The sequence below is a fragment of the Amphiura filiformis genome, chromosome 8 (assembly GCF_039555335.1).
Source record: "Amphiura filiformis chromosome 8, Afil_fr2py, whole genome shotgun sequence".
Classification (NCBI taxonomy): domain Eukaryota; kingdom Metazoa; phylum Echinodermata; class Ophiuroidea; order Amphilepidida; family Amphiuridae; genus Amphiura; species Amphiura filiformis.
In genome coordinates this window covers 2,637,312-2,663,388 of record NC_092635.1, presented here as the reverse complement: position 1 = coordinate 2,663,388, position 26,077 = coordinate 2,637,312, and the positions used below count along the sequence as shown (strand labels likewise).

Here is a 26,077-nt window from a genome sequence, read left to right as displayed (position 1 = left end):
GGTCACTGATCCGGCATCATATTAACGCTCTACACAACAGGCGAGTATCAATAAGTGACCACACTACAGTCGTGTGTAAGGGCAGTCATGTGTAAAGTGGTACCATTGTACTCACGTATCCCAAATGTGTGCTTGTGTGGGTCTGAAATCTATAGACGAATCCAAATACACGCATTCCTACACCTGACTAGCAGCCTTTAGTTGGGTAGCCGTCGGCTACAATGCACTCAAAATGTGAAATGATTCGGCCTTGGCGGAAATTTTAAACTGCATTCCATCACCAGTTTTACACCTTCCGCGAAAACACAGGCAGACAAAAGAATAACAGAATACAGTTCCCTTCGACAAAACATACACCATGATCTATTCGCTGTTGAAGTAACATAATAATCGGATTAACTACACGCGGTATCTATGCATTGATGTACTTGCGCAAAAGGACTATAGATGCGACGGGATTACCTGCAGAATTATCTCCATTATATATATATTATTAGCTATTATTCTATTAACCCTCCTCATCCTTGCATCTTCTCTAGGTGTTAGGCGGCTTTTATTTGCACAATTGGACGCTCAAAACACCAGGTTGGTGCTAGCGGCTACCCAAAGATGTCCGACCAAATCCGGACCATGACTTGGCTACTTGGATTCGTCTATAAGGAGGCTTTATTTGTCGATGCAATCATCTTTACCACCCACCTGACGTTAGGCGTTTCATTTAAATAAATTGAATGCTCTTGCTGATCGATTACACATTCGAATGTATGAAGGCTGCCATGTCCAGTCCACATATCTATTACACTAATCGCTATACGTATACATGTAAGTATAGGCCTATAAAGGTTGTTTTTAAGAAATTTTCATTCAATTTTATTTTAAGAAGGAGATTGGTATAGAAATAGTGGCATGCCCAAAGAGGGGAGGGGGTTGGGGAGGGGCAGATTCACCTCTGTTAGAAGTCTTGGGAGGGAGGAGGGAGGAAGAGGGAGGAGGGATATGGAGAATGAGAGAGGGCTGGAGGAAGGGAAAAAATAATAAAAAAATAATAAAGACAAGTAGATAAATAGAAATATAAAGAAAATGATGGGAATGAGAGAGGGAGGGTGAGAGGGGACAATGAGAGCGAGGGAGTGACAAAGTGTAGGCCTAGGAAAGAATAAGTACAGAGAAGGGAAAAGAAAGGAATGATGAATACATTTAATAATAATTATTAGGCCTATATAATAACTAAACACATAACAGCACTGGGCAGCCATTCGATGATGTCAATGCCTTTATTCGTTACGTAATTAAAACGCCCAGTCAGATGTATTTCACACCTACCAAACACAACTCACCCACTTTCGCAAACTGGACGTTGAATGTACACTCTCATGAATATTGATTGGCAACATTTTCCAATATGTCAGCGCTCTAATCGGAAACAATAGAACAATAGACCCTGCAGAGCGTTGCATGAAACAGACAACTGCTACACAGAAAATTGAGTATGCGTAAAATGGAATTGTGTAAAATAATCAGATTTCGAATGAAATATAAACGTAGAGAACACAAGAAGATGCAGCAAATCTAGGAAAACAACCGACGCTACAAAACAGCCAAACAAAGACTTCCAAGGAAAAGATGGTAAATCATAACTGATAGCAATATAATTGATAGAGTTGAGCAGTTCTACTAGGAACTTTACAGCATCAGTACAAAATGAAATCAAATACTTAGTACTAAAACTTACGTTTTATTTCGTCCGATACGATCAAACATCATGAGATGACTGATTCAGTTCGATAGTCAAGTGTGAGACACAGCGGTCAATTCCTTTCAGTGCCCGGCCTCACACGTGAGAGAGCTGAAAGCGTAATCCCCCTCTCTCAAGATTGTTTTTCCAAGATTATGAAATTTGAAAAACTCAGAATGAAAGATTTTGAAGTTGAAAAACTTTTGATTATCCAAACGAAAATAAATATCTACTTTTTCCAATTTGAACACAATTGGATTACAATAGAAAAACCAAAGGAAGGTCGCACCATATACTATAATATCGTTTGACGGCAACGATCAGATGATATCATTATCGTGAAGAGAATATTTATAAATGTGGATTAATTTAAAGAAAACTAAACCCATTCACCAATATGCTTTGCCAAACATAAATATGATATATTTTTATTTTCTTTTTCTCTGTATCATATTCATCGGATTTCTAATAAACAGTAAGCCAATCCGAGACCGCGTATATTAATTATTGATCAATAAGAAGCAAGTTTGAATAAAAATGTTTTTAATATCATGTTAAAATATCCTTTTGCAAATTCGTTCAAATTGTACTTACTGAAGCGGTGGTTTGCACAGGACATACACACGACGCGAGTATTATGACAGCATCGGGCTGTGACGTTAAAATAGATGATTTATCTGCTTATTCTAAGTCCGAATTTGCGCTTTGAACATCGTTATATCAATATATCTGAAAACAGAATCCTCTCAGCAATCGTGATGGAGTTGAGTATCTTTACTTGTTCCTGATTGGCCGTACAGCTCATACGTGAGTGAGGGAGTGATGCAGATGTGGTACAGTCACTCTCTGTAATAACTATTCACTTGTTAGCTTTCGTCTGGAACACACCGCTACGCGGCAAGCAGTTGGCAAAATGTTATCTTCACTAGCGAATCATCCCATTACTATGGTTTCCACTGAAATCTCGTCAACAACGGAATACCCAGCAACTACTGAATTGGATGACTATGGCAATGGAACTACGGAGGAGCCTTGTTTTATTTATGGAGTAACATCGCCACATGCACAATTTCTTATCAAACTTGTTTACTCTACTACCATTATACTGTCTGTTGTAGGCAATGCATTGGTTATCTGCGTCTTAGGTTTTGGCGGGAGAGCCAAAACTGACTTGAACAATTTTTTGATAAACCTTGCTGTTGCGGATTTATTATCTGCAATTTTTTGTATGCCGTTTACATTTATTTCTGTAATGAAGGAACGTTGGACATTTGGACATTTATCTTGCCCGTTGATACTCTTTACGCAACAGGTAAGTCACGTGACATAATGGCAATTTCGTTGGGGTGGCATTTCGGCCAAAAAGGAGGTAAAAGTGAAAGTCTACGGCTCTCCTTTTACACAAGCTTATAAACAAAGAGAACTCAGGCAACTTTTCCTGGTAATATGTATAGTTTTTTAAAATTTTCCTCGTGTTCTTCTTTTTTTCACAATATTGTTCAAACACTCTTTATTACATCTGATTTTGTCCATAATTTAATAATTTAATAACCTAGGTATACTTTAAAAGTGTTTAGTATATAGGACCCTTGAACAAATTCTTTCAGATTCATATGTATTAATATGCATTTATGTTATGTTACCTGAACAAAATTACAAATACGCTTAATCATCCGTTACTCGAAAACGCAAAATCGGGATCAACTGACAAGTTTTTTCGTGGATATCTACTTCGGGAGCTGACAGCGTACAGGTAAAATGGGATCTTTTAGAGATGCAAACAAGTAAATGGTGGTCTTTTGAAGATGCGAACAGTCAAAATTAAGGATCTTTTTGGCTCTCTGGTTGAATGGCCTAAAACAGAGATGTGAGGAATGAGCAATTTAGGGATCTGAAATAATAGCGTAGCTATTTAGAGCTGAAATAATCAAAATCAACGGTCTTTCGGAGCTCTATTTTAGTCAAATTTAGGTGTATTTCGGAGATGCGAAATCCAAAAAGGTCATTCCGTGGAGTATACGGTCATCTCGCGGGGAATGTGGAATTTTAACGCGTCTGTTAGTTTAGTTGAATAAGGTTATGGCTATATACGTGACGCCAATACCAAATTAAACTTATTCATCTAATGCCTGATTGCGTTTTGTTATTGTTATTTATTTAATTACATTGTACTTTTGTTACAAAAAAAAATCCTTGCAATGCCCGATTTCATGATAATTGATAATAAAATAATACTAATAATAATCATTTCCGCATTTCTACTGTGCACAACCCTGTTTAAAAGCAGTCGTGAGACAAGAAGAGCTCAAGCAAAGAGCAATGAAATCAAGCAACAACAACAACAACAACAACAACAACAACAAAACACCAAAAAAAACCCCAAAAACAAAAACAAAACAAAACAATATCTGTTCTGGTCGTACTAACTGTCACCTGTGGGCGTGTGTTCTTTCCAGACATCCTGTTTGCCAGTAAGTGCTGTTAAGCTCTGCTTAGATATTTAATACAAAATGTAAGATCCGGCCTCTGTATATGATGTGTTTCATTTAATTGGGATATTTCGCACAGACAAAGAGAACTCAGCAAAATATGTGTGCGCCAATTTTACAAATGCCAAGCGAGCCTTACTTTTCCTGGTGTTATGTATGGTTTTTAAAATATCCCTCGTGTTTTTCTTTTTTTTTTTCACAATTTTCCAAACACTCTTTATTACATCTGATCTTGTCCACAATTTGAAAATTTAATAACCTGTAATTTGAAAAGTGTTTAGTATATAGGACCCTTGAACAAATTCTTGCAGATTCATAATGTATGAACATGTTTTGAGCAAAATGTACAAAATATGGGGTCATTGGGTGAGAGACGGACCATTTGGATCTAAATCATGGGGCATTTGGTGAGAATATGCCTTTTTTTTTTTTTTTTTTCTTTAGGTGAGAGCCAAAAGAAACCTCGAAAGACGCCTACACAGAGTCAGGCGCCGCTCTGCAAAATACACAAAGTCAGGCGCCGCTCTGCACAAAATAGGGGGGCGCGCGCTGGGTGCCCCCTTAAATCCGCCCCTGATTTATGTTCTGTTACCAGAACGAAATTACAAATACGCTTAAGGGCTGGGGTAAGGGCAAACTAAAAGTACTGGTAACTGGAAAGAGAAAGCGACGAGGAATCCCAAATCACAGCGCCAGGTAATGACCTGGTCACCGAGTGCAAATGTACATTTATTTTGGAAGGTTCATGTTTGTTTCCGAAATTTGATATTTTGGTGATATTTCAAGAAAGCGACATGCCAAAGACAAATCCTTTGGCACATACTTTGTTATTGCTAATACAACTCTTTTCTGCATACCTACGTTACAATAATACGTTTTGGTGATTTAGTAATATTATCAATTTTGTGACTGCATTTCGGCGTTTTCGATGTATTTTAAAGCTTACGTGGAATTAACGCTGATGTATGGTCCTGCTCCTTCTATAATTTTTCTCTGATCGTCGGCTTTTGCAAATAACAGAATGTAGATTGGCTCTGAATAAGTATCGTAGTCCTTATTTATTTATTCATTTATTTATTCATTTGCTTTTCGATTGATTATTTGATGATTGAGTGAGCAGATTTATCGATTTAGTTGTATTCTATTTTAATGACATCGTACATTAGTATTGATTTATTCCGTTTAAGCATTATCAAGAATTAATATCACAGATTTTAGTGCAGGAAAATTACTGCAGTAAGTTTATTTAGCGCGCGATCTCAGTTATTCATTTTCTGATGGCTGTGCCTCTTACAGACGCCTTCCCTTTGGAATCCAAACCACGGTTCGCTCTTTACACCTCCCTTAATCATGCATTACTTGCAAATGCAAAATCGGGATCAACTGACATTTTGGGAATAAGTTTTTTCGTGGATATCAACTTTGGGAGCTGACGGCGTACAGGTAAAATGGGATCTTTTAGAGATGCAAACAAGTAAATGGTGGTCTTTTGAAGATGCGGACAGTCAAAATCAAGGATCATTTTGGCTCTCTGGTTGAAAATGGCCTAAAAACAGAAATGCGAGGAATGAGCAATTTAGGGATCTGAAATAATCAAAATCAATGGCCTTTCGGAGATGCAAAATCCAAAAAGGGGGGTCTTTCCGGGGAGCACACGGTCATCTCCCGGGGAATGTGGAATTTTAACGCGTCTGTTAAAACACTTGAATAAGGTTATGACTATATACGTGGCGCCAATACTAAATTACGTGGTGCCAATACTTTGTTACAAAACAATCCTCGCCTTGTGGGCGTAAGTTATTCATCTAATGCCTGATTGTTTTTTGTTATTATTTAATTACATCCTACCTTTGTTACAAAAACAATCCTTGCCCGATTTCATGATAATTGATAATAAAATAATATTAATAATAATCATTTCTGCATTTCTACTGTGCACAAATCTGTTTAAAAGCAGTCATGAGACAAGAAGAGCTCAAGCAAAGTGCAATGAAATCAAGCAACAATAAAACAATATCTGGCCTGGTCTTATGTGGGCGTATGTTCTTTCCAAACATCCTGTTTCCCCGTAAGTGCTTTAAAGCTCTGCTTAGATATTTAATACAAAATGAAATATCCGGCCTCTGCATAGGGTGTGTTTCATTTAATTGGGATATTTCGCACATGTAGTTTGGTTGTAATGACGCCATTGTTTTACAGGAGGAATATTATGGGTGTATCACGCTTGATTGATTTCTATCATGCCTCATACAAATCCTCAATGTCAAGGGTATTATTATACTCGATTCTGGTTTATAAGAGCCAGGTTTAAATCGGAACGTCATTAAATTCAAACTTTTACTCCTTGCTGTCGTAAATAGAATTGGGTAAAATCATAAGAGTATTCCGTCCTTCGGGGATGTCGTTTAGTCGTCGGTTGCGTGTTTAGAGAGCTAGCTATACCTGTACAGTCATGTAGGCTTGCAGTCAAGTTCGAAAAGACTAGGGTGTTACCCTTGTCTGTCACGGTGCTGTTTGGATATTCACAATCGAAGTACTGACATATGCACTGTATATTCTAATAAACAAATTTGTCTCCTGAAGGCCGCGCGCATTTCGCTTTTGGGAGCATTCATTATGAGAAATCCAGAGTTTTTCGGAGCTAGAGATAGATGCCGTCTGGCCAGATGAAGGGGGCTATTACCCGGCTACCTGTACATGTATAGACCCGTGACGTCACGCAGACACAGCAGACATCACGGGTCTATTAGATATGTCGATTAAATGCACTTTTTTGGCCCAGATCTATGCTGTTTCGTATATTTATCAGCGTTTCCAACCCTTTTGAAACCATTCAATGTCAAAATTGTGGCTACATCATAGATATATCGGGCATCTCTGAGCATTACCTGGTTTTTTTCCATATGAAAGTAATTAAGGTGTTCCATCAAAGCTTTCGCCGTGTGCTGCCACCTAGCGATGGTTCCGGGAACGTTGCGTCCAGAAAAATGCACTTTTAAGCCAAAAAATGGCGACAATTATTTAAAAAAAACCCTTTTTAGTCATAATTTCGTTTACGAGCAATATGAAACCACTAAATATCCCGGGAAAATCAATCTTCCTTTTGTTCTTTAGTGATATGAATGACATTTGTATAATATGGTGCAGTTGTTATAAGATATTTACATTATTTTATTTTATTTTATTTTATTTTATTTTATTTTATTTTATTTTATTTTATTTTATTTTATTTTATTTTATTTTATTTTATTACAGCGCTTTGAATCCTTCAAGATCTAGCTGGAAATCCGAAATTTATTTATTTTATATATATATTTTTATATTTATTATATATATTATATATTTTATTTTATTTTATTTTATTTTATTTTTGCCGTCCTGGAGGGAAAATTTGCCTCTAATCCTGGATTAGGATTGTAGTAAGCTAAGCTTAATGTATTACCAGCAACGTATAACAAAATCGTGCGTGTAGGTTTTGTCTCTGAACATTAAACTGAAAATGAAGCTTATGTAATATTAGATACATACTCTGTATTATCGCATCAATATACACGAATGTGTTCGGAAATGCATTACATGTTAGCTGTAATATATCTTATTATTTACTAAATAGATAAGCTTTGAATTACAAACAGTCTACGGGTAATTTAATATTTACAAATAATACGCAATATATTAGATAACGGGTGAGATACAGTCCATTACTAGAAATAATGAGCGTGTTGTTCAAGACTGGTGCTGAGCTATTAGTTTTACATGTTTTGAGCGTCAAAACAGATTTAACATTGTACTTTAAGGGCTGGGGTATGAACGTTTGGACAGTATTTATTTTGGGACATTAGAGCACATCAGACATATCGAATTGCATTCTGAATACGAAGAATGCCATTCTGATATCAAATAATTTTGATTTTTTGAAATTCGCAATTTAATACACATTTTATGGCAAATCATTAAAAATTGATATTTTTAATATTTAACAGTACTTGAAGTAAACTTGATAAATCTGATGATTTCTATTTAAAGTGTATGTAGTGGGATGAAAAGCCGACGATCAATTGAAAATTTTGACCTTTCGTATTGAAGATATGGATTTTTTCCCAAAACACCCAAAAAATTAGGTCGTTTTGGGAAAAAATCCATATCTTCAATATGAAAGGTCAAAATTTTCAATTGACCGTCGGCTTTTCCTCCCTGCTACATACACTTTAAGAATATATCATTAGATTTATATAATTTACTTCGAGGACTGTTATATATCAAAAATTTGAAAATATCAAATTTTTATAATTTGTCATAAAATTTGTATTATATTGTGATTTTCAAAAATGAAAATTATTTGATATCAGAAAGACATGCTTCGTATTCAGAATGCAATTCGATAGGTCTGAGGTACTCTCATGTCACACAAAAAATACTGTCGAAACGCAATAAACGCGCATTTTAGATCCCTTAATTCAGTTACTTACAAGTAACTACAATGTAGTACATAGAAAAGGCAACGACTGTGGTTCGATTGTGGTTAAGACCAAAGAGCTTTTAATAGAAATAGAGTCGCAATAGATTATATAATCTTTTGTTCGTTTGATGCCGATTAGAAGTTGCGACAGGCTATTCATAAAAGTGGTACCATTGTTTCGAATAAAGGGTTCCGCCATTAAATTGGTCACTGATCCGGCATCATATTAACGCTTTACACAACAGGCGAGTATCAATAAGTGACCACACTACAGTCATGTGTAAGGGCAGTCATGTGTAAAGTGGTACCATTGTACTCATGTATCTCAAATGTGTGCTTGTGTGGGTCTGAAGACTATAAGGAGGCTTTAGGTGTCGACGCAATCATCTTTACCACCCACCTGACGATAGGCGTTTCATTTAAATAAATTGAATGCTCTTGGTGATCGATTACACATTAGAATGTATGAAGGCTGCCATATCCAGTCCATATCTATATTACACTATAATGGTAATCGCTATACGTATACATGTAAGTTTAAGTATAGGCCTATAAAGGTTGTTTTTAAGAAATTTCCATTTAATTTTATTTTAAGAAGGAGATTGGTATAGAAATAGTGGCGTACACAAAGAGTGGAGGGGGTTGGGGAGGGGCAGATTCACCTCTGTGAGAAGTCTTGGGAGGGGAGGAGGGAGGAAGAGGGGAGGAGGGGATATGGAGAATGAGAGAGGGCTGGAGGATGGGAGAAATAAAAAGATATAATAAAGACAAGTAGATAAATAGAAATATAAGCAAAATGATGGGAATGAGAGAGGGAGGGTGAGAGGGGACAATGAGAGCAAGGGAGTGATAAAGTTTAGGCCTAGGAAAGAATAAGTACAGAGAAGGTAAAAGAAAGGAATGATGAATACATTTAATAATAATTATTAGGCCTATATAATAACTAAACACATAACAGCACTGGGCAGCCATTCGACGATGTGAATGCCTTTATTCGTTACGTAATTAAAACGCCCAGTCAGATGTATTTCACACCTACCAAACACAACTCACCCAATTTCGCAAACTGGACGTTGAATGTACACTCTCATGAATATTGATTGGCAACATTTTCCAATATGTCAGCGCTCTAATCGGAAACAATCGAACAATAGACCCTGCAGAGCGTTGGTTAAGACCACATTCTAGGGTCTTAAGGGACGCACCATTAGATTCTCAGGGGGGGCATGGGAGTTTGGGTCAGGCAGAATTTTTTTTTCGCCGCCGAAGGCGGCGGAATTTTTTTTTTTTCGCCTCCAAGAGCACCAAATTTTTTTTTTTAGCCGCCTTCGGCGGCGAAGTTATTTTTTTTCAATTTTAATGTAAATTTGTATACAAAGTTGGGTGGGGGAAATTTTTTTTACTCATCAGTGAGGCAAAATTTTTTTTTGTCTCACTAGTGGGCAAAGTTTTTTTTTTCCTCACTAAAGTTTTTTTTTCTTCAAAAACCTCCCATGCCCCCCCCCCCCTGGAAATCTAATGGTGCGCCCCTAACCACTTCTCCGCGATAGGATCTGCCATCACCAATCACAGCGTTTGTTTGTGATATTTAAATATCACGGAAAGTAAGTGACGAATTTGACACAATTAATTTTTACTCGCATCATAGGTATTGGAGAAACTCTTCCAATATCTATGCTCGCATACACAAGAGCGCCATCTGTATGTATTTTAGTGTCGGATTCTCCGCGCGATGATTGGACGAAGATAGGCTATAGTAATAAAATCGTGTGTGCAGGTTTTAAATGTCTCTGATTTTGTTATATATACGTTGCTGGTAATACATGCGCAAGTGTATAATGGAACAATGAATATTGACACGAAGCACGGCAAGTTTTATTAGCTTCATAAACGTAATCACTATTTTTTACGACCCCGCAATTAAAATCATCGTGCGACGTGTATTTTACAGTATTATGAAATTTGATCAATATCGTATAATTGTTGTTATTTCTAATCTTGCCATGTACAAACCCAGCGTCAAAGTGATTAGTGGTGTAGGTAATTAAAGGTGGCTGACCCGATTAACAGCTCTATCCTCCACTTTATCCCATCAACCCGGTCCGTCAAACCATAGACAGTAGAGAGATGGTCAAACTGAGATTTTGGTATCTGGAGAAAGTCTGATATTTCTTTTGATGGTTTGGATAAAACTGTGATAGCCTCATCCCCTTGGCGTATTTCAAAGAGCTGTAATATAGCCGTAATGTAGCACGTTACATGACTACCCGAGGAAATGATTTGGTAGCTCAGCTATCAAGTGTTGCATTATGCATTACAAGACGCAGGACTATTAATGGGAGGTGAGACTATACTAGACTCAAAATGGAATTGCTGCTTTTACACATATCACATAGCATCACATAGCACGCGGTAGAGCGGTTGCAATTTCCAACGCCGTGATCGTACGCCCGTCTATCGTTTCAAAATCACTCTCTTGTGCCTCGAGGTAGACTATTTAGCTAGTATTGGCGATTTTGCACGTCATTTTGTTTGTAAGAAATCATTATAATACAGCAACAGTGAGGTATAACAATTTGACTTCTTCATTATGCTTCGACTATATTTATAAATACGTTTTTATGAATACGCACGTGACCCATGGACCAAGACCAAGACCAAGAATCGTGACCAAATCCTCATGCATTGTCCGCTGTACAGAAAAGGATAGGAGCTCCGTAGATATAATCCAATAGTAGCTAAATGCACAGTGGAAAAAGTGCTCAATACCTAGGTAGAGCGAAAATACATTGGTTTCAACACATATGGGCTGTTGGTACCATGGGTTTTACGTCCTACGTAAGGGCGAGCATTAGCCAACTGATTATTTCTTGCCTCTAATCCTGGATTAGGATTGTAGTAAGCTAAGCTTAATGTATTACCAATAACGTATAACAAAATCGTGTGTGAAGGTTTTATAATGTCTCTGAACATTAAACTGGAAATTACACCTTTCTCCTGTGGCGACAGGTAGATATGAGTTTGTATGAAAATTAAAGAAAGAAGGAACAAACTGGGATATAGTAAAAAGGTTAAATACATCCATGCGTAAATCGGGGTTATGCAACCGCTGCTTAGAGGAAAAAAATCGAAATCATGAATAACAATAACACTTTAAGAAATCAGAACTCATATTGACCTGTCGCTGAAACTAATGTATCGCACAAAGTGACGCACCGTGGACGTTGAAATGACCAGTTTTGTACGGCGGTCTCGCGGTCATGCAACGCGACTAATTTTCTCCACAAAAAAGTCTAATTTTGAAAAACAAAAGTCATGATACGAGTAGTGGTCCTTAATCTAAGTGCAATTTACCGAGCGCGGGAATATGTAGGCCAAAGTTTCGAGCAAAAATTTTAACATTTTTACGGACTACATTTTCGTTGAAATTTATAATACAAAATCGTTTGCTGTCAGGCGTTTTTTTATATTTCAATTGCCGATTTACAAATAATATTAGTTAGAACTTTATTCTACTTGTATCTGATCTTACTTTATGAATTAATAAAGAATGAAAATCTTCGACAAGTCAATTGTGATTTTCGCCAAGTTAACGAATTACCGCATCCTGGCTCTGCATTTTAAATTTCCAGTTCTTGCAGATAACGTTTGATCCTAGTGGACAGAACGTTTGATCCTAGTGGACGGTAAAATAATGAGAACGTTTGATCCTAGTGGACAGTAAAATAATGGTCCACAATTAGCCCAAGTCGTTTGGTGGTAAATTTTGGCGTCTTAAGGTAAGTGGGTATGGCAGGGCCAAATTTTCCCAGTGGGATCCCAATATTAGGGCCCCGCAGGGCAAGAAAGTCTGAGTAACCTTGAAGCGAGCACACCACTAAATCAATGCGCCATTTGTGCAACCCTACTGAGTTCCGGTAAAATTCAGAAAGTTTTTGAGGTATTATGGGGCTCTTTGGACTAATAATCAGAAAGAGGAGCGAATTCTTGATAGAGTGTTTCTTATGTAATATGTTTTTATCTATTTATTTACCCGACTCCAGTTCATGGGGATGAATCCTGTCCCCTTCGGTGTGATCTCTGTTTTGCTGTGTTTTTAGGTTTAGCCACTTAGAAAGTGACTTCTGTTACTCTTGGAGAAACATAGTAATTTTTATATAGTAAGTTTTCAGGAAGAAACTGAAAACTCACCTTCTTTCTTGTTCCACTGTTTTTCTTTTTTTCCCCATCCTTTCTCTCCTTGTTCAGCGCCTTGATAAATTTTAAAGGCGCTATATAAATACCTTTATGTATGTATGTATGTATGTATAATTCTTGGGGAAAATACTTTCTTTGTTATGATTAAATATTTAAATGAATAAACCTGATTTGACACAGGAGCTATTTTCCTGCAATTATTCAAGTATTCCTGTAGTGTCTGAGTCAGCTACCTTAAACGCAGCGCTTTTCAAATTAGCGAGAATATATCAAGAGCTCTTATAATTATTTTCTAATGGTAGAAAATCGAGCGAAGAACGAAGAAACTGTTGCAAGTAGCTTACACAAATCAGGCGTCCCTTCACGACGCCAATAGTCCTTGTATATACATTGGTGCTGACAATATCATATTAAAACTGTGGAACTATGCACATCTAAGACGTGTTTTCCAGAAAGTGCTAGAGGCTGGGTCAGCGTTTACCTTTAAATCTAGGCATTAGCACTTCGAAGGTTCATAACAGTTTCATTATACAAGCTTATAGAATATTATTGTCAGTTAAATAAACACTTGTTAACAAAATTGGAGCACATCGTCACGATACTTAATTCAAAATCAAAATATCACACATGTTCCCTCGATTATGAAAAATAACAGCTTCTTGTGTATATAAATAACAATCACGTTAATGGCAGTAAATTGCCGTGAGTAAGTACATAAACTACATTTCGGTTTGACCGCAAAGTTTTACATTTCTTAGCACTTCATACGTTGATTCTTTTAAAGTGCTCATTGGCCTTAAGCATACCGACACAGTGTTTGGTATTTTCTTTGAAGCACATCTTCGAATTGAACAAACAGAAAGGATAACGTCCCCGGGGTTATGTCATAATGAATGCTAATTTTCATTTTCCCAAATCAAGGAGTAACATACAGGCTTTGCAAAATTTACAAAATAAAGTTATAGTAGGAGTATGTAGTTCTAAAAATGATTGTTAAAAACACAAACAGGTATAATGTTCAATGGTTACTGATATGTGTGCTAATTTTCATTTTCCCAGTTCAAGGATTAAAATACATTCTTTGCGGCATTAATAAAATAAAGTTATTAGTAGGAGTATTTAGTTTCAAACAATGATAGTTAAAAACACATGCTGGATGATCCAGGTATCATGGTTACTGATATGTGTGTTAATTTTCATTTTCCCAGTTCAAGGATTAAAATACATTCTTTGCAGCATTAATAAAATAAAGTTATAGTAGGAGTATGTAGTTCCAAACAATGATAGTTAAAAACACATGCTGGATGATCCAGGTATCATGCTCCATGTTTAATGATATGAGTGTTACTTTTCATTTTCCCCAAATCAAGGATTAAAATACAGGCTTTGCAGCATTTACAAAATAATGAGATTATGAAGCAACACGAGGTCTTAATAGTTTATAGAGTTTCAGATTTATTTGAACCTTGAATATCATACCGTATCCACGTATCTATTTACAATACTAGTAATTGGAAAGAATATACGACAAGAATGGATAAAGCAAACTGCGGTTATACTATTATGTACAGCATCTCCCCCATTTTTGTATAGCTGTACCCAGGCAGCTTTTAATTTCAGTGTTATACTGCTGGAAGTCTGTATGAATTATTGTACTTAGGGATGCCGATTCATACAGTACGAGGTTTAACTTAATTATCATCCTGTCATCCTGTTGTGTAATATTGCATTACCCTAACAAATAAAGTCGTAGAACCAGTTTGAGGCATCCGAATTTGGCTACTGTATGTATTATTGCCATGATAATACTTTGGAGCCCAGGGTATTAAAAAAACAACACTATTTACACTTCTTTAAAGTTCATAATAGTTCGAGTCGCATACAATGAATCGCTAGTCGCTACAACTTAATATGTCTCACGATGAACCTTATCGTGCTCATTCAGTCTCCCATTTGCCTCCAGTCGCTCTTCGTTGACGATGGCCTTGAAATCAATTATAAATGTTTTATGCTATTAAAAGAAATGTTTAGGCGAGTTTTATTGAGCAAAGTGACTTTTCTCAACATGCTTTTTGCAACAAGAATAGTTTTGTTATGTAAAAGCAGCAGAAACAAGAAAAATATCATAATTATTTCACGCAACGTCTTGTCGTCTTCATCCCGATCAAACTATTTTTACATTGATACATAAAGCCAAAAGCAAGTTGAGCTTAAAATCTACAAGGCGTGGTAGGCTATTATAGATTTGATCGTAGTATGAGCTAAGAAAGACGATATTAGACGTGTGTAAGTTTGAAGACATTCCATATCCTAAACCAATAAGATTGTCCCCTTTAAGCATACCGCCGTGGTGTTTGCTATTTTCATGAAGCACATCGAATTTATCAAGGAGAAATGGTAACGTCATAACCACTTATTTTTTTTAAGTTTCTTAACAAATATTTGAATCCGGTACAAGATTTCTTTTTAAATTGATTGAAAATCAATCGGTTGCTTGTTTGTTGCTATGGCATGTGGATAGGGTGAAGTTATAATAGAAATGTATGTAGTTCCAAACAATGATAGCTAATTCAAAAAACAGATGCTAGATGATCCAGGTATAATGCTACTGATATGAGTGCTGATTTTCATTTTCACAAATCAAGGATTAAAATACAGGCGTTGCAGCATTAATGAAATAATGAGATTGTGAAGCCACTCGAGGCCTGAATGGAATAGAGTTTCCAGATTTATTTGATCCTTTTGGAGTCTATATTATCAGTTTGAATATCATCCACGTCGCGATGTACAATAATTGGAAAGAATATGGGACAGGAATAAATAAAGCTGTACCTGTATGCAGCTTTTAATTTCAGTGTTGTAGCGCTGGAAATTCGTCTCCATTAAATATTGAGTTAAAGCCATATTATAACATTTGCTGAGGAAGACGCCCTCACTGAATTTTTAAAATTCCTTTTTTACACGATTAAATTGTACTTTATTAAAACAATATACCCTGCAAAAATCAAGACTCTTAGTGCTGTAGTTTTGTCAAAATCCGTGATTTTGAATTAAAGGCTGATTCAGCGCTTTATTATTACGATGGAATTATTAGTCGAATGCATACACGACGTTCATAACACACAGTACGTACACGGCGTACGGGACGGTGATATACACAACAAAGCGTCGTACCACAACATGACCGAAGGAGTGGTACGTATTGGGGACATGTGCGCTGGTAGTAAATTCCAATTTTCTTTGCTTTGCCGTAGTTGTTCGGCTCAAAAATAAAAGGGATATATCTGACAGTAAAAGCTAACATTTTATGGCAAAGAAATGCTAATCTATTTTGTTTGAAAATGTTATAATATTGCTTTAATATCCCTTTAAGTCGTAGCACTAGTTTGAGGCATCCTATATTGACTACTGTGTGTACAGTCCATGGTGTATTATTGCTATTGATATTAATACTTGGGAACCCAGAGTATTAAAGACAACACTATTTTCAAACATGCTATGTGTTGGAAAGAAGGATGCCATTTTATATATGGTACCTTTAAGTTCACTTTGAATTATAGTTAAATTATACTGCGCCAAAAAATATCCTTACACTTGGGAACAAATCCTCATTTTAAAACTAAACCATATTTGGGAACATTATTTTTTTAATAGATGCAATATCTAATCTTGCACATAATAACATTGAATCCAATGTGACCTCAGGTAAAGTTACAAGAATTTGAATACATGAGGGTCCCGTTTTAAAATTGACAAACTTGCCTATACAAAAATTCACGGACTAGACTTCTGGTTTTGAAAGTGGTGAGCGGCTCATTTAGGCGCGCCTTTTTAAATTTAAATTAAAAACAAAAGGGAAAAAAACTGAAACAAAAGAACCGAAAATTGAAATAAATGTTGTGAAAGTACAGAGCATAAAAAACTGAAACAAAAACTTACTGCGTTAAATACAGCTTGACTGAGGACACTGTGCTGTCTCTTTCATTGACATATGATTTGATAGCAAACATACAGGCCTTCGTTATGTACCAATATGGACATTGGCATGAATGGCGGTGTTTCACAATGCTGTCATGATGTCAAATTGTATTCGTAGGTAACATTCGGTTACCAAAATTTACCTACGAATACTTGCTTTTATTGTTTATCTCAGAAATATTTAAACGCAGGCTATTGAAATTTGGTAGAAATAAAGAGTTACCCTGCACCTATTGCTTTACTATTGTTTACTATTCTCTCAGTTTGTGGAAATGACACAGCTTTTAACATGTATTCGGAGGTATTGCATATTTTTTACCAACCTACCTTTGCGCCATTTAGAATTTCTGGCAGCTAAACATAATAATAAAGATGTCCGAATGCAATGCATTTCAGTATTGGACATATCAAAGCTTGTTTCAATTGCGCATTTATTAGTGATTGCCATTTTGTAAAGATATATCTAGTGCTATGAAAAATTGTAAAAGTACCACTCAAAAAATTATCACAAAAAATTCATAATTATGTACAAATATGTGAAAAAATGTGAACAGACAATCTTTGAATACACACCTTTCAGGAAATCAATTTAGATTCAATCAAATGACTTCTTTTCATAACTGATTTAGATGTTTTTAAAAACACTTTAAGAAATATTTTGAAAAAATGGGTAAAAATAGCATGTTTTGGGGTCTCTGTGTCTAAGTTTTTCACAGAAGGGGTCTTATTATATATGGCGCGAAGCGTATGATCAAGGCGAATAAACACAATACAAATCATGCTGTATAATATTTATATAAGGTATTTTAATGCTGAGTAATATTTATGTAAGCTCAATTTTTATGGTTTTTAATAATGTATAATCTACGTGTATTTAATGCTTTTAGTCTCAGGGCCCCACTGAAAATCAACATTGTAATATATCAGGTTACCCTGCTTAAATATGGTTAATAAATAAATAAATAAATAAAAACGAATGCCAATTGATTAATACTTTTAAGTTATGGCCCTGAACATGCCGTGTACACTTTTCGTTGGATTCGACCATATAATGGCGCCCTCTCTTCTCAATTTGTGAAATTTGGCTAAAATTTGCATAAATAGGGCCAATCAGTCATTAACTTTGGTTACCATGACGTTGAATATGTGATGCGATCAAGCAAAATCAGTCGGAACTCGGAAATATTAAATTTTCAGTTTCTTATAGGATAGTAAAAAGAATTTACAAAGCTGCATTTTGCAGAAAGTCCCATTGAAATTGAAAAACCGGTTCCAAAGATATGAGCAATTAAAGAGTTTCCAAAACAAGAATAAAGGAAAGGAAATATTTTCCTTTGCTTGGCTATATCTCAAAATCAACATTTCCGAGTTCCGACTGATTTTGCTTGATCGCATCACATATCGGTTTTAAATTAATCTTTCAAATGATTTTATGCTGACGCGTGTGGATCTCGCGAAAATTTTGACCAATTCGGTGCCCCTAAGGTTGGCGCTATGTGATAAGATGTAAAATTTATCATCATGATAGTGACCTGCATTAAGTGCAATGGATTAAGATATAAACAAAATTTTGCATGGGGCCATAAGTCCCGGGGGAAAAGTGTTTTATCAGCATGGACATAGTTCTCTGTCAACACCTTTTATGGGATAGGCCAGTAAATATGGTCACTTATGCGCATATTGTGCACACTGATTCTAAATAGAAGTATTTGATACCAAAACCTACAAAATATTGTTTTGTATTTTATATTAAGAAGTAAAATGGTTGTATGTTCCTGCCCTTCAATAACTCCATGTATGTCATGTATGTCATATCTAAATGGCAATGAAAGACAAGCACTTTTAAATATTAATAATATTTTGAATCACACGTCGGTTGGCCTGATTTCTTGATAAGATTTATTACCCAGATAATGGAAAGACAGCTTAGATCAGCACTTGCCTGCAGCCACACGGATGTGTTATACCTGGTCTTATTGCGTGGTTTGCTCCAGTGGGGACAAAAATGAGGGCAAGGTGTTGTTATTGTAATAAAATCGTTTGCTATCTTTATAGATTCTGAACTACTAGTACATGAACAAAAGCATTTTGGCTCATTTAGTGGTCACCAAACAAAAACTTTCCCCACTAAAACACAACTAACTATGTATTACAATAATGCTTTATTGTATAATTATAGTTAGGTGGGAATAAGTTTTTATGGTTGTTTTTGTGTGCGAATTCGATGATATTTGGGCTTTAAAAAATTACAGATAAATTGGACCGGCCTTCGATTAATGACCTGGATGTTTTTCTAATTTCGCCGTTTAGTTGCTAACTGGTCACGATCACTTTGATATGAAATGACGACACCTTGGAGCCTTTAGATGTCAAGATGTTACCCATGCATTATTGCATCCCATATTCTTGAAAATCATTACTTTTAATTCCCCTTGGCATTCAGAGATCCTTTAGACAGGTCAAGTATAATATTGGTCGACCAATTTTTTATATTGTACAAATTTCGAAAATATGGTCTGAATTTAATAATGGGGAAATTTGTATAATTTGTAAACGGGTATATGACCACCCTTTACCCGCGTGCAACAGATTAACAATTGGAGTAGTCATCTATTTAACGTTAAAAGAAGGTGTTCTTTTCCTTATGAACATTACAAATATATAAAGAGCGGATGCAGTATATGCAAGCACCCATCCCGACCGGGTCCCGCGATCCCGGCACCCATCTCGGAACCCCTCCCCCAGTCATTGGGCACGCCAAAACAGGACATCAACAATATTTAGTGTTGTCACCCCCTTCCCGTTTAAACACTTTCCGAAGCTACTTAGGGGCTGTGCAATAATTATGAGCCCTGGGGAGGGTAAAATTGGGGGGGCAAGAAATTTTTAAGGCGAGAAAGGGGGGGCAAGCAATTTTGGCAAGGCGAGAGGGGGGGGGCAAGCGATTTTGGCACACATTGGGGCGTCTTTTAATAATACGCTCTAAAAAGGCTTAGGAAAACAGTACGGAAACGCTTAAATATGCAAATTTTCCTGCTCGCTGCGCTCGCAACATAGGGCCTACATCTAGACCATTTAAGGTTTGCAAATTGGGATCCAAAAAATTTGGCATGTGTCAAAGGGGGGGCAAAGATTTTTTGGCGGGCCGAGAGGGGGGGGGCAAGCGATTTTTGGCGGGCCGAGAGGGGGGGCAAGCGTTTTTTGGCGAGCCGTTTGGGGGAAATAATTATTGCACAGCCCCTTAGTAACCGATGGAAAGTAGTAAAGAACAAGAAATTGTCTTTAAAAAGACAAGTTCACGGATCAGGTGTATAGTACTTTGACTGAGCTACTTTGGTCTAACATCTAATATTCATATCTCGTATCTAACCTACTCTGCACTTACATAAATAAGTGATATGAGGCTTAATAATGATACCCGTGTCTTGACTGTGCATTTAGGTTTTTAAGCCACCTACAGGAAACAAAGTTTCCTATAACTACGAAAAAAATTGTATCAGAATGTCCACTGTTATTGCACGGCTTTGGTCTTGCTGGCTTTTGTCAGGGATATTTGTCTCATAGCCCTGCTTTTATGAACACCAATTCTTATTTTGTAACAGCAAATATCAGAGGATGATTTAAGCACTTCCCAGCAAGTCTTGCGGTTAGCACAGCTGTGTGAGTGAACATGACACCACTGCCCGCCCACTACATACACACGTGCATGGTTAAATTTGAATTTGGACAGATATATTTACAATAAAAACACCTTCAAAAAGTTGGTCGATTTCACATTTTATGTTATCTACAGAAGGTGTGAATTATCCTTCATGCATACATCACTTTAGAAATCGACCAAGTAATAATGACACACGGGCAATTCTAAAACAACATCTTTTGCACAGAGTTCAATGGGATTTGAAAAGTAAAGTGGCAGTTGAAACTCTAGTGATAACACTTTTACAGTGCATGATGGGGCTTTCTTAAACCATCCTCTGAGTAAATATATTATACAGGTTTATACACATATTGCTGGGTTATTACAAGAGTCAATAAACATTCAATTAACTATAGATAATGGACTTAGTTTTGTGCAATGTAGGTATATTGAACTTTTTCTGAAGTAAATCGCCCATTGTAGCTTGCTGCATAGTTTTCTATACAGATAGGCCTAATCACAAAGTAAACATTCAGTATACTGACCATGACCTGCCTACGTAGCTTTGATTAACCAATCAGTTATGTGTATTGTCAGCATGTGATGGCTGCAAGCCAATTGCAAACAAGTTTATAAAAAAAGGCTACAAATTTCCTACACTGAACAGACTCACTGCCAGATTTAAGGGCTAAAGAGTACTTGTCATGTGGGGCAGGAATAGATAAAGGCATACAAACTAGTGTATGAGATATTAGGAATTATTTTCCAGCCTCTTAACCACAGTGTTGGTGGGCTACAATACCTATTCAACTAATTTAAGACACATGATATATACTGTGCATATGAGATGTGGGGAAAGTGGCATTATTTCACTGCCGTGAAAAAAGGCACACTCAATGGAGTATCTCTCGAGTTGTCAAATTTATAATCATGATAGTGACGCGCGTTACGTGCATTGGAATAATAAATGAAAGTTAAACAACATTTGCAATGGGATATAAGTGCGAAAAGTATTTTATCGGCAAGGGCATAGTTCTCTGTCAACAACTTTTATGGGGCAGGCCAGTAAGTATTGATACAAAACCTACAAATATTGTTTAACCAATAATATCTTGAATGTAAGTTCATACGTGCTAGTAATAAACAGTTTCCAAATGTTTAAACTGACTCTCAGCACTTGCCCTTTTGTTGATCATTGGTAACCTTTGGTCGAATGAGGGCGTTCAATTCAAGGTTAGTGAATTTTTGTGCTTTTGTGCTGAAAGTCAGTTTAAACTTTTGGAAACAATAATATCTTGTTTGTAGAAAGCTTATTCATTAAAAGCGGTTGCCACCAGTGAACGTTTAAGATTATAAAGCAGTTTTAATAGCATTTTATGAAAATCAACCACTTAATATTTTAAATATTCTGGCAAAATTATTTTGTAATTAGTATTTGGATATAGAAATTAGAGGATGTATACGTTGTTTCTGCCCTTCACGATCTCGATGGATATCGTAAATAAAAGGATTTAAATCTAAGGATTTTGATTAACGTTGTTGTTGTTTTTGATAACATATTACAGATTCGGAATCCCCCATATGCAACAATTTTGCAATTTTTAGGTATTTATAAATATTGTCGATGGTAGCTGCTAAACGAAAAACCTTGAAATTATTAGTGAGATGCAGAATACGAACCAAATAATGAAACAAACAAATGTTTTAATTAGACAGCGATTAACCATCCCCCGAAGGGGATTCACCCCTAGACTGCTGCCCTCAGTCGTCAACCGTCTGTACATGCGAAGTGTAGACGCCTGATTGGAATTAGTCTAGATCAGTGGCGTAACTAGGGGGGGGCAGGGGGGCGCCAAATTGACCAATTCAGCCAGGGCCAGCATCGATTCCTTGCCCCTCCAAGTGATGAAAGTCAAAATTTTCGCTCGCTTCGCGCGCATTTCAACACAAAATCAATTGAAAGAACATTTTAAGACCGATATTCAACTTCTAGTAACCAAAATTAATTAGTGGTAGGCCTTATTTGTCCAAAATTTCGCGCGCTCCGCGAGCAATTCTTTCAAGAATTAACTGAAATTCTGGGGGGGTAGGGGCGCCTATTTTGTTTCTTGCCCCGGGCGCTACCGACTCTAGTTACGCCACTGGTCTAGATTCACCCCTAACAGTTTGTATCCTTCGTAAACAAAACGCGCGTGTTTACGCCCAAACATTTCCTCGGTATCTTACCCGGTGGTAGGACCGGCCATCAAAAATGACCACAGAGACCATAGAAAGTGGGGATTGGGTAGACCACCATAGGTTTCTACAATAAAATCTGTGATTTTCATTTCGCTCTTGTAAAACTATTCAAAAATATATCGACAAAGAGCGGATGCAGTATATGCAAGCACCCATCCCGACCGGGTCCCGCGAACCCGGCACCCATCTCGGAACCCCTCCCCCAGTCATTGGGCACGCCAAAACAGGACATCAACAATATTTAGTGTTGTCACCCCTTCCCGTTTATTTTTACATTTTACTTTTATATTCAGGAGAAAATTGAGTGAAAATCGCATCTTCGTAGAATATTTAGTCGAAAATCAATTGTGCCTATATTTTTGTACATGGCCAGAATTTCCCAACTCAGCTGTGATAAATGCTTTAGAATGCAAGCTGTTTTCATTGTCCGGCGTCAGTATAGAAGTGATGCTTCCAATGCCGCCTACTCAATGTTGCTCTTACGCTATAAGCACTTTGTTTTTTGTTAAACATGTCGTTTTTAAAACCTGTCATCCAATTAATAAGTTGATGCTGCTGCATCAGAATAAACAGCTCAAGACGTTTGGACTAAAAGCAAATATTGAAGTTCTTTCCCTATCGCATTTTATAGTGTCCACAACTTTATAAGTCCCCCCTAAATACTTTTAAAAATAAATCTAAAAATATATGACATAATCAAGAAATGCAAAGATGTAAAAAGGTATGGATAGCCTTATTTCTTTTACACATATGAACCATATTATAGCGTCACACGTCATTGGCCGCGTTATTGCGTTCAGTCACAATGGTTTAATATGTAAAAAGAGACAATATTAGGTGTGGAACCTATAGTACTCGAAGGCAACAAGAGAGCAATACAAACATGCTTTCAATTACGATATTAATAATATGAATAATATTGACCCTCTTTTATACAAACCAAATTATAGATGATCGTTTCTTTCTCTCAGTAGACATTATCGTAATACGTGTATTTGTACCGGTGTACCGTGTGGGACAATGAAAGTGACTCCTATCAGCACCCTGAGACAAACACTGTTGACATCATGCTTATAACAAAGTATCTTCTTTCCTAATAATCTCTGGCTATGCTCCGTCATGTCCGCACACCTCATTATACTAGTAATTCTATCCTTCCTAATTCACCCCTTCTTATAAGCGTAATCAAAGTCACATGACCTAGTTCCAGGGAATTTCTGCTTAAGGTTAGCAACTATTTTAAACTGTTGCGATTTTGTAGTTCACATCATCTTGCGAATGGTAGTGAGCTTTGGCAAAAATTGCATTCGTCACTCATAGCGAGCGTGTAGAAGAATTCAAATATCACAGATATACTTTTGTAGATCTTGTGGTTCTTGAGTTATGTTGTAAAGAAGGCGGAAACAACAACACCTTTGTAAAACGTACATAACTCATTAACAACAATGCATTTAGCATCCTGGACAACCGATTCTTTTGTTATGCAAGGCTCACTCAGTCATTTAATGAGGCAATACAAACGATCGAATTTGGTGTTGAAATGAGCTAAATTTTTAGTTACACCTTTTCGATGTAAAATTAATTTTCTCGGCCAAATGAAAAGCAATCATTTTAATTTTTTCAGTAAATGTCAGGAAAAATTGTAGTGCTTGATACTGTATTTTTTTTCAAATTGTAGTGTTAAACTTAGGCGTTTAGTGTAAGATTTTCGATTTTGATAGGCTTAAACTCTGCCCGCGAGCCTTTTTTTTGGATCAACCTTTTAGCTTTTCAAAGTAAGATAGTTCGCTAATGAAGGATTTTTCCCAACTTTCTAACGCACATCACCGTGAGCGATATATCATAGTTTTGTCAGAATTTCCGTTTTCATTTCACCATTTTTACTGCCGGCTGACCATTTTTCAAAATCAACGCGTGAAATCTAAGGCTAATACTAGCATTGTGGATCGATATCCCTGGGTTTAATAGGAATACCGGCATGGCTACAGTGTTGCTAGAACTTCAATATAGCAAAGAAATTCCCAGGCCTATAGCGCTCCTACTGATCATATTTAACCAGAACACTCAATTGGGGATTTGGGCTACCAAATCGCTGGTCGGGCAATTTGCTTTCAATGGAAAATTGACCTGGATAAACAACAAAGGAAATATCGACTATTTCTGCTGGTTGCTCTCGAGATAAAAATAGGCCTTTGACATTTTCGGAGCATGAAGGGAAAAAGGGTAAAACAAAAACGGAAATTCTGACAAAACTATAACATATAGACCCACACGATGTGCCTTACAGGGGTGGGAAATATCTTTCTTTAGCAAACTGTATTAGTTTGAGACCCTAAAACATGAATTCCGTAAAAAGCTCGCGGGCGAATTCAAGGCCTATAAAAATCAAAAATATCACACTAAAAGACACAATTTGATGCTTAATTTTAACACCAGGATTTTTAAAAAAAATGTATATCCAAGCACCAAGTTTTTAACTGACATTACTGAAGAAAAAAAATCATTGCTTTATATTTGACCGAGAAAATTAATTTCATAGCAAAAGGTGTATCTCTGAATTGTGCTGATTTTAACATGTATCGATCGACTTTTAGCGCGACTAAGCATTTCTAAAGAATCGGTTGTCCAGGTGGCTGTGACTGAATGAATCAAGCAAGTTTTCGAAGTATATGATTTGTAAAATTACAATTTTTCAATAATATATTGATTTAGATAATGAGAATATATTTTTTTTTTGGTTCGATCAACAATACCTAGTCTACCCTTAAAATATCTACTTTTGTCTACAGATTATTTCTATGTTAGTTTCGGGTAGTATTAAGGGCTGGGGTATGAACGTTTGGACAGTATTTATTTTGGGACATTAGAGCACATCAGACATATCGAATTGCATTCTGAATACGAAGAATGTCATTCTGATATCAAATAATTTTGATTTTTTGAAATTCGCAATTTAATACACATTTTATGGCAAATCATTAAATATTTATATGATTGAGATTTCACAGAGAAGTAAACTTTACAAATCGGATGATTTATACTTAAAGTGTATGTAGGTGGGATGAAAAGCCGACGATCAATTGAAAATTTTGACCTTTCGTATTGAAGATATGGATTTTTCCCCAAAACACCAAAAAAATTATATTTTTTGGGAAAAAATCCATATCTTCAATATGAAAGGTCAAAATTTTCAATTGACCGTCGGCTTTTCCTCCCTGCTACATACACTTTAAGAATATGTCATTAGATTTAAATAATTTACTTCGAGGACTATTATATATCAAAAATTTGAAAAATATCAAATTTTTATGATTGTCATAAAATTTGTATTATATTGTGAT

At 36.3% G+C, this 26,077-nt stretch overlaps 1 protein-coding gene across 1 annotated transcript in view; it reads left to right on the top strand.

The window, feature by feature from the left end:
• Positions 1 to 2,610: 2,610 nt before the first annotated feature.
• Positions 2,611 to 26,077, top strand: part of LOC140158419 (substance-K receptor-like) — a 49,678-nt gene continuing 26,211 nt past the window's right edge. The window contains exon 1 of the mRNA XM_072181510.1: positions 2,611 to 3,047. Coding sequence (XP_072037611.1) covers positions 2,649 to 3,047 — 399 coding nt within the window. The 5' untranslated portion in view covers positions 2,611 to 2,648. The remainder of the gene's footprint in view (positions 3,048 to 26,077) is intronic.